Genomic DNA, 18,825 nt, shown 5'->3' on the forward strand with positions numbered 1-18,825 from the left:
TCAACCAATATATGCATCTACATGTAATTTGGAGCAGAAGGTCGCAGTTTAATGTACCGAAACACATCTCTAGTAATGATGATTTGCACAAGCAAATGGATCTTTACTCAACGTGTCTGGCGAAACGCCAAGCTTGCTTTAGTTGTTGCCGTCGGCACCGCGAGAATCAAGCTTTATCTATTTCTTGTCGGTGCTCTGTTTCTGTCGGTCTGTCTGTCTGTCTGTCTGTCAGTCTCTCCCTTTTCCTTGGTTTCTTTGCGTGTGTCTGTGTATGTCTGTTTTCTGATGTTTCTCTTTTTATTAATTTTATCAATCTTTAGCAATCATACCATTTTGACGACAAATGTATTTTTTTATATAAGGGAGAGAGAGAGAGAGAGAGAGAATGGCGGAAGAAGAAAAAGGAATATAAAGAGACTGAGGAAAAAAGAGGGGAGTCACTACATATTGCCGAAAGAAATATGGACAGCCACGGTAGGTTACTACTTCCTGGATTGTATTCAAGCATAACATCTTTTTTTTTTTGCTCCATCCATTTGCTGATTTCCTCTCTATTCTGCCTTAATGACGAACACTGTACGTCTTCAGGAAATTTTCTAGCATAGCACAGCCAAGAAATAAGTGTCCTTCTAGGGGGAGAGTGGCGCCCTAAGTGTGGTATAACATTTTTAAACATTCTGGCAGCAGAAAATAAAGAGGTGACTTGGATGACCGTAATTGTGCATTCTCCAAGCATTCGCACGCGATGTGTGGCTGCGGCTAACTTACTGTACTGGATAAATCGTCAGCTTATATTCCATTCGCCATAAGGGGATGTGTGGCGAGAATATTTGAATAATTCAAGGTATCCTCGGCTTGCCGAGATGTGACCGCTGTCAGTTCGGTAGGTGAAGCTAATGTTGACGTGCAGCTTATTTTTCTTAATAATACCCCTATCTAATCTTACTCAATTTTCTCTTTCCCTCTTTCCCAGCAGTCTCTTGAATTCTCCCTTGTACAACTCAATCTTTCACTCTATCTTCCTTTCTCTCTCTTCTCAGACGTTCTTTCTTTCTTTCTACTTTCCCATTTCTAGTTATTTTTCACTTTCTTAATTAAGCACCAATTAGCTGTGGAGATATATCACGACACATCAATTTGAATCGTCATCTTTGTTGTAGTATGAACGGAACCACCCCACCCCCGCAACATAGGACTAAGAATTTTCTTCTGGAGCTTATACTCTTTATTATTAGCCTATGAGGTTATTTCATTCTGACGGCGTTGCATTATTGGTATACAAAAGGAAAACATTTTTCTCGTCTTTCCATGGTGTTTTTCATAAGCCTGAAATGCTAGATACATTCTAGATTGCATTTTAGTGCGGTTTATGCAATCAATGCAGACATGACTGAACTGGAGATTCAACAAAGCGACTGTAAGTTCCGACGAAGAGTTTGGGCGTGACTTCGTTTGCCATCAGCTGAAATGGTTCGTACTGTGTCATTTGTGAGACAAACATGTACAAGTATCTGTCATTTGTGAGACAAACATGTACAAGTATCTGCCATTTACAATGTCGAGGTTAGACGGGGGCGGGAGTGATGTCATTGTACCCGCGCAATTTATAGAGAAAGAAAAAGAAATCTGTGTATACAATGAATACATCACTAAACAATTCAGTTCTAAATTATACACTTGCTTTCAATCGTTGTCTTGTTTTGACATAAATCAAATGAAGTCAACCATCTTTTCATCACGACCTTTAACTCTAATGCATTTTTAGAGTTTGACAAACAGGCCAAAAATCAACAATCACTGTCTTGATGGCGGACAAGAAGTCTATGCTTTGGAACACCGCACATGGCAGAATGATCCAAAATGGATCAAGGTGTTAATATTTACAAATCTACTTTACGATTGTTTTTCAAATTCTTTCTTGGATCGTGTTATCATTATAAACTGTCAGAATCCTTTGCACGCTCCATCGAATTGTCTGTCTGTACGTGTATTTCTCTCTACGTCAACTCTTTCTTACTCTCTCGCGCTCTTTTTCCATCATTCCACATTCCGTTCTCACACATTTCAGACAGCCTCATCAGTTTCAGACAGCGACCGCTGGCAGAAATTTGAATCAACTGACATTTCTCCCCTTGTTGCCGTTGACACGGCCAATCACATTAGTGATATTTACCCCACGCAAACAATAAACACTCAGTGCGACAATGTGATCGCTACCGTCTCTCTTTCCTCTTCTTGCCGTGAACTTTCCGATGATCAATAATCAGTGTCCTGATATCACAAGCTGAGACAAGTTCAAGGAATTGGGACAAGTGTGTGCTTCTCCGCCCCCACCTCTGGGTTGTTGGGTTTTTTTTTTCCTAGCTGTTACGAACAGATATGGTGCGAAAATACTGTCTCTTTGCTGGGGAGTATTATTAGTGAAAAGAAACTTTGCAAAAGCAAGTGCGGATCACCCCATTTGGCTATGACGTTGAAGTTAGGTAATAAGCAAGGTCTTGGAAATAGGGATGGATGTAAAGCCGAAAGAATGATGGAATGCTGTAGTTTTATTCAGGGGTAATGACAGTAGATTAAGACAAATGTTATGTGAAGAAAGCACTTACAAATTGTAGCTAACATTAATCAGGTTTTATCATGCTAGCTCTGATTTTGGTCACAAAATGTGATTACAATTATATCATTGGCTCACCTCAGACGTAATACTGGTACCGTAATAGGTGTATTTTGTTTTGAGATACATTTACTTTCATTTTGTAATACCTTTCTTTTTTTTTCATACTATCTCTTACAAAAATCTTACAAGTTGAATTCAGAATGCAGAATACAAGAAATATCACATTCTTTCTCAATCCTTCTTCTCATTACTTGAATATTTTTTTTTTGTCAAACGAGGGAACGGTGACGTACTGATTCTAATGTGGTAATGTGCGGGGGCTGTTTAGTCTTCAGTGACTGTATAATCAATCCACCATAGACAGCCATGTGTCAAACATTTCCCCCTTCATTGCATGCTGTCAGGGTCTGTCTTCATTTCACCACTAAAATGAGTCGTTGCTGCGATGTAAAAAGTACGTGATCGCATTCCCTCCTGCAGCGTTGAAGCACGATTCGAGATTTAAACAGTGTTAAAGGCAATCGTTCTGCCGTGGGCATGCTATGTTAATTGTTACGAACACAGTTTGCTCAATTTGAAGCAGCCTAACGCAATTTCAGACTTAGAGCCACCCCAGATGTTACGTTCGCTGATAACCTCCGTTAATAGAAACAGAGCATAAACTTGCAAGAGTACATATAGCGGCTATATAGTGGTTAAGAATTGTCCTTGTTGAAATCACGGATTCTTATGTCATCGGTTTTTCTCTTTTATAAACAGTAAGCAAATGTTTGAGGCACGTGAATTGACGTGGTTTTCAGTCGCCAGAGGGATATATGGGAGCTATAGAAGAGGTCGTTAATGACTAATCGGATTTGGAACTCTAATGATCATAGTGTTCTCGAGATTTTTCAAACAGATGCAGAGATGATATCAAACGTCTAGGCAAAACTGCCCTACTTTGGCAAAAGGAAGCAAGTGACATTGAGTACAAATGCTACAAATGAAGAAAATATGTTTTTGGGCGGACCCTTCAACATGGAAAATTGTGTTGAGAAATAATGTCGGTATTCGTGCAAGTCATTTGGTGATGCATTTATGACATTTCGAAGAATTTTGATATTCCCATAGAAACTCATTATTATGTAACTTGCTTCCTTTTGCCAAAGTATTATAGATTTGTAGCAAACATGAAAAATTTGGCAAAAGGAAGCATGTGACAAGCATATCATGAGTATGTTACTTGCTTCCTTTTGCCAAAGTATTATAGGTTTGTAGCAAACATAAAAAAACTGGCAAAAGGAAGCATGTGACAATCATATTATAAGGATGTCACTTGCTTCCTTTTGCCGAAGTATTTTAGATTGTGTGCAAATATAAAAATTTGGCAAAAGGAAGCAAGTGACAATCATATCATGAGGTTGTTAACTTGCTTCCTTTTGCCAAAGTATTTCAGATTTTTAACAAACATGAAATATCTGGCAAAAGGAAGCAAATGACAATCATATCATGAGAATGTTACTTGCTTCCTTTTGCCAAAGTATTATAGATTTGTAGCAAACATAAAAAAATTGGCAAAAAGAAGCAAGTGACAATCATATCATAAGGATGTTACTTGCTCCCTTTTGCCAAAGTATTTTAGATTGTGTGTAAATAGAAATGATTTGGCAAAGGGAAGCAAGTGATAATCATATCATGAGGTTGTAACTTGCTTTCTTTTTGCCAATTTTTTTTCATGCAATTTTGTACACTTGCTTCCTTTTGCCACCCGAAAATCTCAGAAATGGGCCAAAATTGTAACTTTTGGATTTTCTGTTAAATGGAGCATGCTTCAAATATGCCAAATCAATAAAAAGGTGATATCCATAGAAATGTCACTAGCTTCCTTTTGCCGAAGTAGGGTAGAAAAATATATCGTGGTATATCTTCCTCTTTCCCTGTCTCTCTTCCTTTCTCTATACATTAAGCAAATGCGCATAGACAGCAGAATTAATGTTCACACACACACACACACACACACACACACACACACATAAATAAACATATGACTGTATCTCTCTCTATATATAATCATAATTACATATAATCATATATTATATAATCATGTATATAGAGAGTTTTATAGAGCGAGATAGATACATACAGAGAGAAATAGACATAACTTTTGAAATAGATATAAAATGTTTATGCTAATTCACTGCATTACATAGAGTGGCCAGTCTTCATGTTGCACTATTGGTCAGATTATCAGTGTGTACTGGTGTATAGTGTTTACTCGGTGTGAAGTGTGTGCCACCTGGTGTGTTCAGCACTAAACAGGGAGCAACGCTGTACATGGCCGTAGGCTGATTAAACAGCCGTTATGTTTGCAGAGCAATTTGCCCCTCTCTCAAAAAGAAAAAAGAAAGAAAGAAGAAAGACGCCTCGGAAAGACCTTTCTGCGGGGAGATCACCTTTAAATTGCCTTCTCCCCCACCTTCAAATCCCTTTGCTCATTCCTTTCGTTTCACCCACTTCTTTTCCGGTTTAGAGCTCTGTCGTATTTACCAGTTACTAAATACCACCATAAACACCTAACGTAGACTATCTTTTGTATCTAAAATGGTATATATCTAAAATGGTTTAAATGGAAATTGTTATCATTGTTACAGTGGAGTTCATGTTCAATTACCGATTTGTTCTAGAAATTAGGAAACAACTTGATACCAAAATTTACCCCCGCCCATAAAATCATAGAATAGGAGATAAACAATTGTTTATACACACATCTCATAGTGCTATTTTGCAGGAAAAAAGATGAAGTTTACTTTGAATCTGTACTACTGGTTACCATCCAAACACCTGTCAGCTGTAGTATATGTGTACTTTTAGTATACTAATGATGCACAGGATAGAGTGTGTTAGTGAAGGTGCGGCGCGCTCGAGAGTACTGACAATGGTGCGACATGCACGAGGCGCAGCCGAGTGCATGTTTGCAACCGTTGTCAATACTCGAGAGTGAGCCGCACCTTCACTAACGCCACGAAATAATCCTGTGCATCATTTGTTTTATAAAATGGGTCGAAAACTAACAGCATTATTCACGTACCTTTGTGGGTCAATACCAGTCAGCTAAATGTAGCACTCGCTCAAAAGTCAAGATGTCCGTCCCAAACATTTACGCACGTCGCACTCGGAAATCCCGCACATAAGTACTGTACGTACGTATAAGAGTATACGTACGCCACGTACTGTAATGCACAAGAAAGGCCGCCGGCTGTTGTGGCAGCCCGCGGCCCGAACTAGAAGTTGTTTACCGGATTGACAGCGCGTATAGTAGCGCGTGACGCACTTGTAACAACTGATTGAGTGCGCACTGCTAGCGTAAACATTGTGACGTACGTCAGGCCAGGGAGGTGGAAGAGAGACTCTTCTTAGTGCATACCTGAAGAAAATAATGCACGCACACGTGACTCATTTCAGCGCTTCCAATTGGCTACATTCTTGAACCCATTTTATAATAGCCATTATACAACACCTCAGAATGATGTCGAATTGTGATTGGCCAAGAACATGTCACATGACATTCAATAGAAAATACCTACCAAACTCATTGAGAGTGACAGCCATACAATAGGCCCCTGGCATGGGCCTATTGCACGGCTCGAAGGTACTATAGCACGGCTTCGTGGGGGGCTACTAATGCATGGCCGCTCACAGAGGAACTTTCTGTGGCTCACAGCAGCAAAGCGCCAGCAAACTACATTGTACGTGCTGGCAGGCTGCGCTGCGATGCGCTGCCGGTAAACAGACCAGTCGCGGCGGAGTACTGCAACGTTAACGTGTACGCGCAGCTACTTTACGTAGCTAGTTGCATGTATTGCGGCCTACCTACTGCTGTGTTTTTAGTTTTGACTCTGATCTGCTACGGGGACCACAGTGATCCCAAAATCAAGACTTCATTTCAGGTTGAGAAACCGTAATTTGATTATTTTTCTGTGTTTTTATACAAAATGATCTTCGGAAATAGAGAAAGTCTAGACCTACTACTAGATCTACCAACATCTCACTCTCAGGTAGGCTTTACAGTCAGGCCTAACTCGATCTAACGTTAGCGTAGAATGGGTATAGACCCTGCGGAGTTTGTGATTCCTGTGACTGTGTGGTCGAATCATGACGAGTGTTTGAAAGCAGTACACAGGGTGGTTTACAATTCTCGGCCCAATTGTTATTTTTGGGCCTTCCTGAGTTAGCGGTCACTAATTTAGTACTGTGATTGTGGACAAGGTGTTGTATAAAACGAATAATTTATGATTTTGTTCGTGCATTGGGGCACGTAATACCGCACTAGGCGCGAGATTCGCCACTGGTCTATTCAACGCGGCGCTACGCGCCTTGTTGAATAGACCAGTGGCTTATCTCGCGCCTCGTGCGATATTCGTGCCCTATGCACTCACAACTCATAAATTATTCGTATATTATAGCGACATTGACACACACAGATTGTCAGCTAAACTTGCATTCATAATGTGGTGGTCCGAATGACCCATTTGAATTTTTAAACGTCTAATTCCACCTACTTTGGTCGTAAATAGGCAATATAGAGTCTTTTTGCCCCCCCCCCCCCCCCCCAAAGAAAAAAAAAAAAATCTATTTATGAATTTCCAGTCAGACAGACCGGCAAAACTGATGTTCCATGGAAATTCATTGATTAAAATGCCGGCTTGAAGTTTGCTCACGGCTCCACTTTATGAAAGATCGTCAAATTGGCAACTTCCCACATAAACGGGCACACACACACACACACACACACGCACACACACGCACACATACAGATATATAATATACATATGAACAGCCGAAGCAGAACGATAAGAGCGTAACTGTACCCGCATATCGATATACTGTTGGCAGTTTCAAACGGCGACCGCCCCGGGGTATGTCGCGTTCAGTATTACGGTATTCGGACTAAATCGATGTTTTTTGCAATTAAACGCGTGTTCATTTCAAGTATCCAATGAAATATTAAATTTTCTTCGGAGAACGACAGATGGATTAGGAATAACAAAGGTTAATCAATAAAGAGGGCATGTGATCGTCAGGCCGTGTACCTGAAGTAAACAGCTTGAAAACATTGGAAACCACTTAGCAGTACCGAAGCGGGCGGCTTCCATTTCCTTTCCATTTTCTATTTTTACCCCTTAAAAATAATTTTCCGATATGTAAGGAAATTAAAGTCACCCGAATCGAATTAAGACGAAATGAAATCTAACCTTTTGGATGGACGAGTTTTTTGTCTAGGGAGTGTCTCCCCGCGCTATTACGCTACATTTGTATACTATGTCATTTGACTTGCTGTACGAATGATATCCCCGTCATTGTTCCATAACACACAGAACATGAGCTGCCTTTGACTATACTGCAACAAGTGCAAACAAGCCGTGCAAGTCACGTATAGTTATATAATTATGTATATGTGTAGGTATATATATATATATATATATATATATATATATATATACATGTACATATATCTAAACACTCCTCTCTCTTTGTCTCTTTCAAACAATGTAGGGGTCATGATAAACTAAACTCATTTTCTATGCAGCATTTATTTTATAATTATAATCATTGCGATGAAGCGAAAATACACACAAATGCGCTAACGAATCTATGGCGTTCTGAACTTTGAACTTTCTGCATCAAAATGCGGTCACTTCCTAAAAAAAGATGGTCTAAAATCAAACTTCTCATCATCTCGGTTCTAACTCTTTGGACCTTGTGGTAACTGAAAAAGGTTTTACAATCTCTTCTATCATCATCATCGCTGTTTTAACAATTTCAGAAGTGTAAGCAGGTCTCAATCTGTATTCCTGGTTTGTGATTGAAAACATTGAGAATTTGAAAAACAGTATAATATAATGATAATCAAATAACATCGTAATAGCTTGATATTTTTGTTAGTCATGGGAATGTTACTCATATCAATAGAAATCCAAATCAGTCATTTGAATCGTTATCTATATTTTCATTATTCGCAAGGGGTCTCCAAAGATGATATCTGAATTTGGACTTGGGCCGTTCTTAAATTCGGCTACTAATTTGGTTGAATTGGCATCGCTCGCAGTTGATTGTTTCCAGCATCGTGCAATAATGATTATTATTAAGTATTGTTGCATAAAGAATGTAAAGGTTGAGATCATGCATATGTCAGAATATCAACCTTTAGTTTCTGAATACTCAATTCTGATTGGCTGATACCTTATTTCTTACGTTTGATTTTCTGACGTATCTTTTATAGCATCTTTTTATACAACAGGGCCTTGGTGTTACGCAACCATTAATCAAGATAATTTTTTCAGTCTGAATGTCATCATATACCTCTCTATTTTGACATTGGCCACGGTGAAATAGAACTGCACTTGGACTTGGATTCTTTTGTCGTTCAATATGACTTAGTATAAGATCATGCACTGTATAGGCACTATCCTGTCTCTTATAAAGGAATTTCGGCTCTTTTTCAGTGGCATTATGATGTCATTGTTAAAACGTAGATTTCAAGCACAAACCCGTCCCCACAATGTCCTGATCGTCATCTGACATCGTATAAGGCAAAGGCATACAGTGCCTACAAGCATTTGACCCACCCCAACCTTTCAAGAAAGTTTGACGCTGGGATAAAATCCAGCCACAAGTTGGCAAAGTAAATCCTGAGAAATTCGAGCTTTTCCTCTCATTGATTGGACAGCAATGGCAACATTCATGTTTTTGTCCGAATAACTTTCATTTCGCTATTCGAGCAAGGGTACAGTACAAGGAAATGTATAAGGGCACTGAACCCGTGTGGGAAACGATTCTTTGCCGCCAAATTGCAAATGTTATCAAGATACGTTTCCATCTCTCCTTTTTGCCACCTCCCTCCCTCTCTCTCTCTCTCTCTCTCTCTCTCTCTCTTTGCCTCTCTCCCTCTCTCTTTTTCCCTCTCCTTTTCTTTAGGTTGAAAAGTATCAGGGAATGTGTGTAACATGACTCAGAAACTGTAGGCGTAATTTATTCCGTGGCCTTCCATCGTTCATCCTGTGAGTCTGCATATCAACCCGTCTCGATATGACCCGATCGGTACCAGAAATTGTTCGATTATGTGTATGCGTGTGTATTTGTGTATGCGCAACCTTGCGAGATGATGAAACACGTGTTTTCTTGTATTTAAGGATCACGATTGTGTCTTGATCCACTCCGCAAAACAAAACAAGACGAAACAAACATAACAAAACAAAAAACCTTGGCATCAAAGAAACACACGATTTTTCTTGATTAAACCACAGCCGGGGACTCACGGACACTGTGACTTGTGTTTCAATACCCCGACTATGATTGAGGGTGGAGGAAGGAAAGAGTAAAAAGGGGAGGCCACCGGACATTGATCTCGGACATTGGAGGAAGCTGAAAGAATGTTTGCTTTTCAAATCTTGGCAGTGTCTAAGAATTTAATCAAGCACGGGTTTGACTTTGATATATCACTACATTTCTGCTTCCTCTGGCTCACTTGAAATAATAATAAAAAGCAAAACAACAAATGTTTTTCAGTTTGAAACGCTCGATATGGATACATTATAGACACTTTGACAAGATCAGATGCTACCTTTAAGAAGCTATGACCTGATTGGACACTGAGGGCGGCCTACCTCCCATGTTCGGTCTCAGATTCTTGTCATAGTGGCTCTCGTTGACGAGATGATCCAGTATACGAGAGATGTTTGCCCGGGCTTGTTCTTCCTTCTCGAACTCTAGCCACTCCTTGTCGATGACGCTGGCGACGTCGCTCTCCCTAGTGACTTCATCCATACCTTCGCTGGTCGTCGTCAGAAAATCACAGAGTGTACTGTGAAGAAAAAGAAGATAAACAATTATCAATCTTTTCTCTTTGAACCCTATCCCCTTGAACAGCAGGCCCAAACAAACGTTCACTCACAGGCAGGGAGAGTGAAAGACAGAATATTAAACAGATTTACTTAAATAATAACAGAACATAATATAACAGAAATACAGACTTCTGTCCTTATATGCCTATACTGCAATAATATCTTTTCTTTTTTCCTTTGGTCGAGTAAAATCATAGTCTTTTTTTTATCCAGGGCATCCTCTTCATCGTTGCCATTGCTTTACCAGAGGACCTTGCTATTATTGTATATTACCTAAGCGTTGCCAAGTACCCATTTATACACCTGAGTTGAGAGGGACATGATGACACGACCATTTTTATCTCCCCTGTCTTCACTCCTTTTTTCCTATGGATTGGGCTTTCCAGCCCTGCGGAAAACTGGTACCAACAATAGCTCAATCCGTGTGAAGGACTTATAACCTCTCGCGGGAAAAGATGACGTCAGGGCCATAGGCTTACAACATTTGAACTGTCACTTTCTCTGGGAGTCACATGACTACTAATCAGAGCAGTGCATCAACATAATTATTCCCTACGGATTATGACAGTATCCGTGTTATAAAACAAAAATTAAAAGCCAAGGAATTTCTAAAATAAAGGAAATATACAATTCCCAATCTAGAAATAAGACAAGAAAAGATATTAGAAAGAAAAGGAACTTTGAGAAAGAGAGAAATAAAGAGAGATGTGATCGTAATACACACATACACACAACAATCATGCCTATTAGTTTATCTATGTATTTATCTCGTTACTCAGTAAGAGGTATATAAGAGGTATATAATAGTTAGATTGTGAACCAGTTGCAACAAATACAACTCGACGCGAGACTTTCAGTGATATGAAAGAGGTACTATCAAAACAAAAAAAGAATCGCATATTTTCTGTGTACGTGTGTATGCGTGTATACACATCTTTACGTGCCCAATGACTTTGAGTAAAATGCTAGAAAAAAAGGCTTATAAAAGATGATGAAGTTATTAATGCCAAACAATTTATTTAAATCGATAGAATTAAGAGGAGATAATGCTATTGTGATCAATGTGTTCATATTAGGAACACAAACACACATCAACTGAAGTTGATTGATGTTCGGCCACTTAGTGCATATGATAAAAACTACAGCAACAACAATGACAACAGGAGACAAACAGGCATCAGGGGGAAATGGAATGATATATGACGGTTTATTTCTGAATCGAAAGAGTGGAAGAGATCATTCTACATCCATGACTGCCAGTATGTGGGGCAGAACATTATTACACACATTCATCACAGGGTGGCAGAAAAGTTCGCCATGCACTCTCAAGGTTTGATGCATTGATAAGGGAATCGTCACCAATAAGTATTTTCTCTCTGGTGAAAATGTGTCGTGTCATGCGAATGGTGTGTGATGTAGTTGCTTTCTTTTTTATTCCGCTCTATATTTTCTTTCTTTTTCTATTTGTGATTAAAGTTCACCCTGTGCCGGATACTGTCGTTTCACTGGAATTGTATTTCATTATGAATGAGAGTGAGTTGAGAATCGACCACGTGTTGGGCCATGACGACACATAATCAGGGTTATTATGAATCACATATATTTTGGATTACATCCCATTTCAATAGTGACTTTTTCTCACCCTTTCTCTCTCCGTTACAGCTTTTGTCATTTTCTCTGAATAAAGATTCTCCAATCGATGACGTCACTGGAGCATTTTTTTTCTGGCTTTCTTGACCATAAACGATATTATGCGGCATCACACGGGGAGCCGTTCTCGTGTTACCCTCTGCACAATTCAACACCGCGAGTATCACGTAGCCTGCCTTCAAAAAAACACCACTCGTGAACTTACGATGCACTTTGGGGAAATCAGAGGCGAAAGAGATTTGGTGATGTCAGTTAGCAGCTCTTGAAAAGAAGGAGAAGAAAATATGACTGCTTGCTCGAGAATCTGCTTCATATCCCACCCCTTCATTGATTTTCTTTGCCCTCTATCAGTGGGGTCATTCCTCCTATCAAGAAGACAGAGAGAAGGGGGGGGGGGAGGTCCAGAGGCAGAGGGAGGGATGGGGAGACAGGAGAGAGAAGAGAAGTACGTATAACGTACGAATATAGTGTAATCGGATTTTAACCAGTAAGGATTGGTTCCTAACGCCGTGAAATCGGCAGTCGTGCGGCAATTATTACTATCTGTATTAGATCGATACATCCCGCTGAGCCTGACATGGTTAGAAGGAGGAGGAAGGTAGAAGGAGATGAGTATCAGAAGAAGTGCTTAGCCAATAATAAGGGATCAGATAGAGAGAAAGAGAGAGATAGATACAGATAGACCAACGGACAGATGAAGAGATTTATGACAACAATGTCTAGCGAGATTCTTTGGCTAGAGTACAGAAGATTAGGAGTCGTATATCTTTTTAATCGTGACACTTCTGTCCTAACTGCCTGATTGGTATTATTCCCAGGCTCTCAATTTCTTGACTTCATGAGATGATTCGTGATCGTTCGTTTGATGAATTACTTTCGCCCCACTCTACATTCATAAACCATGAAGGTGAACACAAGTTGGTAGAATATCAAAGACTTTATAAAGCTACAAGTTATACTAACCTCATCTGCTGATGGCAATATCGCCCTGTCTGTCTGTCTGTCTGTCTGTATCTTTCTCTCTCTTCCTTTCTATTTTTTCTCTCTCTCTCTTTTATCCTCCCTCTCTCTCTCCCTCTCTCTGTCTTTCTCTCTCATATGCATAGAAAGAAAGATGGAGAAGGACACAAGCGGAAATGATGGGAGAAAAATGGGGATAGACAGATAGATAGATATAGATACAGGGTCCAAACCGATTTTGTCGCCTTCAATCATGAAATATAGAAAGAAATTCTTCCCACCTGCGGCATTCATCACGCTTTCGTTGTCTTCCAATTTTTCAACCGGATATGAAAGTACACTTAGTGGTGTTGTCTTTTTATCGAAACCATTTAAGGTTTGATGATGGAAAAGAAAAAGAGAAATGTTCAAACCAGCAATGGGTTTCGAATTGCCTGCAGTTATTATTGCATAGGGTTGGCTAACTCCGTGACAGTTTTTTGGGATGGATGAAAGTCGGCGATACAGATGAAGATACGCTTGCGTACAATCCCCCCGAGCAAATGTAATAATCTCGATGACACCAACCCGTGTATGCTGTGCACGTATGGCTGGATTTATACGACGTGTGTGCTAAAACCTGCAGGTGTTTAAAGCCAATAACATGCGGGGTATGTTGTTGAGATTATGTAGCGTTGGCTGCCCAAAAGAGGCAATATGTTTAGGAAGAAAAAGGAAAATACCGGGTCGTAGTGACGATAGGACCCCGAGGGTCACAAAATAATGCCTCAGTACCTGTTGGCTGGCTAACCACCTCACTGTCTGGGCATTGAACTACTAGCCAGCAAGTCAGACGCGAGTCTTGAAGCAGGTTTGATGATAAAATCTACCTCAAGACGAACTGTTTGGAGTTCATTGCGATTGATTAAGTGCACAATTCCAACACGTCCAATATTCCCAATAAAGTTTAGCCTACAGTTGTATAATATGACTCATGAAGTTGAGTCTACCCGTTGAGGACGGGCTGATTTTGCTTCAACACGCATTTCCCATAGACCCTTGCCCGAGTATACTCGGGACTCGTATTCAACGTGTTAAGAGATCCATGTAGGTAGATGAAATATTGTAAATTCCCTTTAGAGTAGATCTTTTAAGTCAATGATCGAATAAGTGAATCAATCAATCAATCAAGAAACGAATGGGTGAAAGTATGAACAAAAGCATGTGAAAGCATGCATAGCATAGAAGCAGGTGAAAGCATGCTAATGAAAGTATGCACAGTAGGATATTTTGGCCCAAGAATGTGGAATAGTCTCATAAATTCTGTTCAACAGTGCACTTCTGTCTGTTGTCTATCTGTCCAGACTCAAGAGAAAATATAAGTTATTGTAAAATCACAAAAATTTAATCCTGCCTAATTATCAAGATGTTATTGCTGCCAGTATACATTAATAATCGAGCTTTTTTGTTCTGCTTTTGGTTGCTTGTTCGTGTCTTGCTTCTAAGCATAAAAGTATTTTTTTATTATTATTATTATTATCAGGGATTTGAGGTAAATTTGGGCAGTTGTGAAGATACTAGCCAAAGCATTTAGTTAGCGACAACTGTGTGTATGGAAAAACCTCGTAGATTTGCGGTCTTACATGGTTTATACTGTACAATAAACCGAAATGAAATTAAATAAAGTGCGTATTGAGAGACAGAGACAAAGAGACATCCCATTCTGTCAGACAAATTAAGACCAAAAAAGTAGACATAGACATCACTAGTGAATGAAAAAAACCGGGTGCTGTTCGTTATTCCGAAGGTTCGCTATTCCGAAGGGTCGTTATTCCAAAGGGTCGTTAATCCGAAACACGCAAATTCCCTATACCTACAGGTTCGTTAATCCGAAAATGAAAAAGGGTTCGTTAATCCGAAAATTTGTGGCGTTATTCCGAAGATTCGTTAATCCGAAAATGAAATTCGGACAAATGAACCTTCGGAATAACGAATCTTAGGAATAAAGAGCCTTCGGAATAACGAACCTTCGGAATAACGAGCTGTAACCAATAAAACAGCCCATCTTTAATTGAGCTCTCAGCAGTTGGTAACCAACAACTGTCAGTGCCGTTCGAGCGAAATGATACATCGTCGTGTTTTGCGTAAGGAAGACACTTGGATCGTTTATCCGTGGGCATTGCTGTCACTTTATGTGGCATTGTGGTCGGAGAGCTGACTGTTCTTTTCTTCTTTGGTTTTCTTCTTTGTTCGGGGAAACTTAAAGGACAAGTCCACCTTCATATGTAAGTACGTGTGGAATGAGTGAATGCAGCAATATTATTAGAACACATCAGTTAAAGTTTGGGGAAAATCGGACAATCCATTCACAAGTTATGACTTTTTAAAGTGTCTGCGCATTCGCTGCTGGATGAGAAGACTACTACAGTGTATGATGTCACATGCGTACAACGATATAAGGAAAATATAAAGAGAATTTCACAAATTTTTATTTTTTTGAAATAAAGTAACCATTTCCTTGACTTGTCGCTGACGTATGTTAAGGGTAATTTTATTCTCCCTGCCTTCTGAAAGAGACAAGTCAAGCGTTCTTTTATTATGCGAGAAAACTGAAAATATGTTGAATTTCCTTTATGTTTTCCTTGTATTGTACACATGACATCACAAGCTGTAGTAGTCTTCTCATCCAGGAGTGACTGAGCAGAAACTTCAAAAATTCATAACTTTTTTCCTCAAACCCTCACTGAATTGTTCTACTAATATTGTTGCATTCACTCAATCCACATGTCTATGAAAGTGGACTTGTCCTTTAAAATGAACAGCGTTAACTCTCCTTGTTTCATGTGCATATGTAGATTTTTTATTTCGCACACGAACATTTGTGATCCCCGTCACTGTCGTACCCGCGAATAGCCTGTGAGGTTTTTAGGAAGCAACGCTTAGCGTAAATTGGCGCTTAGTCAGTGAACTAGTGTTTTTAGTTGGACATGTTTCTTTTGATATTTCCCTAGATACATTTAAAAAACAACTACATGGATAACATATATGAAGAGCTTGCTTCCAAAAGGCGCTAAATCCATTTTTTTTTTCAATTGATTTAGCGCCTTTTGGAGGCGAGCACTTTAATAACTTTGAATGTATGATGCGTCACCCGATAGAGTATACCAACCCTTTTCATTATTTTGCACTCATCAATCCACAGTCTAGATGTATAAGCAATACCGATCGTTCTTCGTATTTAAATTTCATTCTCACATGCCCTTGTTTTTGTTTATGCTGTATCTTAGGCTTTGTTAATGTTTTTCTTTATTTTTGTCTCTTGTGTCTGAAAAAAAATTTACCACTGTGTTAATATCCATATTCTTCTTTTTTTTCATGGCATATGTTCTATGTTTGTAATACTGTATATATTAATAATGCTTGTACTTTTAACCTGTTTTGACGAGGCTGACGAGGGTGTTCCACTCTATGAGTGGAAAATAAAAGATTGAATTGAATTAAACTGATTTGAATTCAACTGTCGATTCATACACGCACACACACAAACATCTTTGTGAGGAATGATAATCTATGCATTCCGATTGTTCATTTAGTATGAAAACAAATTCAACTGTGAAAGTTTAATCAATGGTGTGTCAATACAAGGCATTTTTGTTTGTTATCACGATGTATGTATGTCTATGTATATCTATGCATATTCTCAACAACGCGCATGTCATATTTTTCATATGCTTTGTTCATTCTGTTGAAAAAAAAGTGAAAATAAAGTTTGAATTGAATTGAATTGAATTGAATTAAATTGAATTGAATTGAATTGAAGTTGCATTATTCAACAAAACTAACTCAATGGTGGCTTAGGCCATAATATGAGATCAATAAGACTTCAATATTACACATACATGAATGGGCACCAGGCAGGAGGTATAAATCCCAGTGAGAGTCTATAAAATCATTTATCTTTTTGGCACTCAGGCATCAGTAAATCAGTAATCCCCAACGCGACTTTTTCTCACACGCACAACACAGCCCGAACGAAGCGTGCGTGACATTGGTCCCCACGCGAGTTGAAGTATTTCAGAAATATGAATGTAAACACGGTCCTCCCTCCCTTACCAGCACCCTATCATCCTTTTGTCACGAGTCTCATTGTTTGTTCATCGTTCGAACCAGACAGATCGGAAAATTGATGACGGAAAGATGATGTTGTGATTACGCAGGCACCGATAAAGGGTTCAGTAACCGGGAAAACGCTGGTGCTTCGTGCTCGGCAAGGGCAATTATCTCTTCTTTTCAGCCATCACCGGAGCTGCTGCGCGACGTCGCGCGAAACAAAAATCAAATAGATGTGATATCAAGTAAAAACAGCTTCTCTCGCACTTTCTTAGTTTCCTTCCGTCATCTACCACCTGCATGACTTCTCAGAGTGATAGAAATGCACTGTTTGAGATACATATATCTACCTACTATATACCTCAGAGCAAGAGACTGAATAAAACATCGCGTCTAGTTTATGGCACCGATTCTTCGTGCATAAGTCAATCAAATTTGAATAGCAACCTTACTGACTTGGCAATAAAACAGCATCACTATGGTTTGTTGTTTCTTCTTCTTTAGTTTCAAGTATAGAAAATTTTAAACTTGCGGTGATCATCATAATTCCTCTTACATTATCTGATTGATGTTGAGTCCTTTAAGAGCGCCATGTCCACTGCCGTATATTCAGTGGTCTTGTACATGGGAGGCGGAGAAAGGCGAACTGGTGTCCGTTTCTTGTCAATATCCTCTCTTCGTCCCAAACACGTGTTGCCATCCCGCCATGGGAGATGAATCTCGGTCTGTTTCAGCTGGCCAATACTTCTTCTTCTTCTTCTTTTTTTAACGTGTAAGACCCTTTTCAGATCACGCAATTTCACACGGTATATCCACTAGATTTCTTTGCGACCTGAAATCATCTGCTCATAATTCAAGTCAACACTCCGATGAAACACGAGTGTTGATTAAACAATTACAACAAATAAACCGACAAACAAAACCTCCTTCGTCCTCAGGGTTAAGTCCTGTATCGTTCAACAATAAATCCGTTTAATAGGAGAATCCGATCAGTAAACTTCTACAGTGGAAACTTTCAGAAGCTGTTTTAATTCCTTATACTTTGTGTGTATAAGTATCAAGCTGTTTATTGAGTAGGTGTGTTTTGCGCTTATTTTTATCGGGGTTCATTGTTTTGTTAGAAGCTTGAAAAAAAAACCCTCACTGATAACAAGCACACTTCTCCTCGTACAATCAAGGGGTAATTAAGGACAATCATTAGTCTGAATGGGGTAAGATATTGACCTGTCGGAACAATATAATATCATATCTGTGCGCAAGCAGCGTGTGCGCACGTGGCAGACAACAGCTGGAGATTTTGGCGCCATCACCGAGGTGTGTCACGTGCGTTACCTTTCGTCTTCTATCATGGCATGGGTACGAAAAACTAGACAAGGAATACACGTGCATACAGCGATCATCTATACGTATGATTCATCGTGGAGCACGAGTTTAAATCAATTTTTGTCAAATTTCCGAAGGGCAAGAGCCTTGGAAGAGGAGGGGGTAGAAACCAGGGAAGAGGCGGAAGAGGAGGAGGAGGAAATTCAGAACTTTTTTAGTTTCATGCATTTCAATCTTTTGACTACGTCACCAATTACGCCGATGTATTGATTCAGAAAATCTATATAGATTATGATAAAAGGCAAA

General features: G+C 39.4%; 1 protein-coding gene across 1 annotated transcript in view; it reads right to left on the reverse strand.

Annotated features, from left to right (window-relative positions):
* Positions 1-18,825, reverse strand: part of LOC139745096 (gamma-aminobutyric acid receptor subunit alpha-2-like) — a 107,614-nt gene that overhangs the window by 27,668 nt on the left and 61,121 nt on the right. Inside the window, exon 2 of the mRNA XM_071655517.1 lies at positions 10,261-10,457. Coding sequence (XP_071511618.1) covers positions 10,261-10,457 — 197 coding nt within the window. The remainder of the gene's footprint in view (positions 1-10,260; positions 10,458-18,825) is intronic.

This window comes from Diadema antillarum, unplaced genomic scaffold (genome assembly GCF_040938485.1).
Source record: "Diadema antillarum isolate AM-2024a unplaced genomic scaffold, OU_Dant_1.0 seq00001234_RagTag, whole genome shotgun sequence".
Classification (NCBI taxonomy): Eukaryota; Metazoa; Echinodermata; class Echinoidea; order Diadematoida; family Diadematidae; genus Diadema; species Diadema antillarum.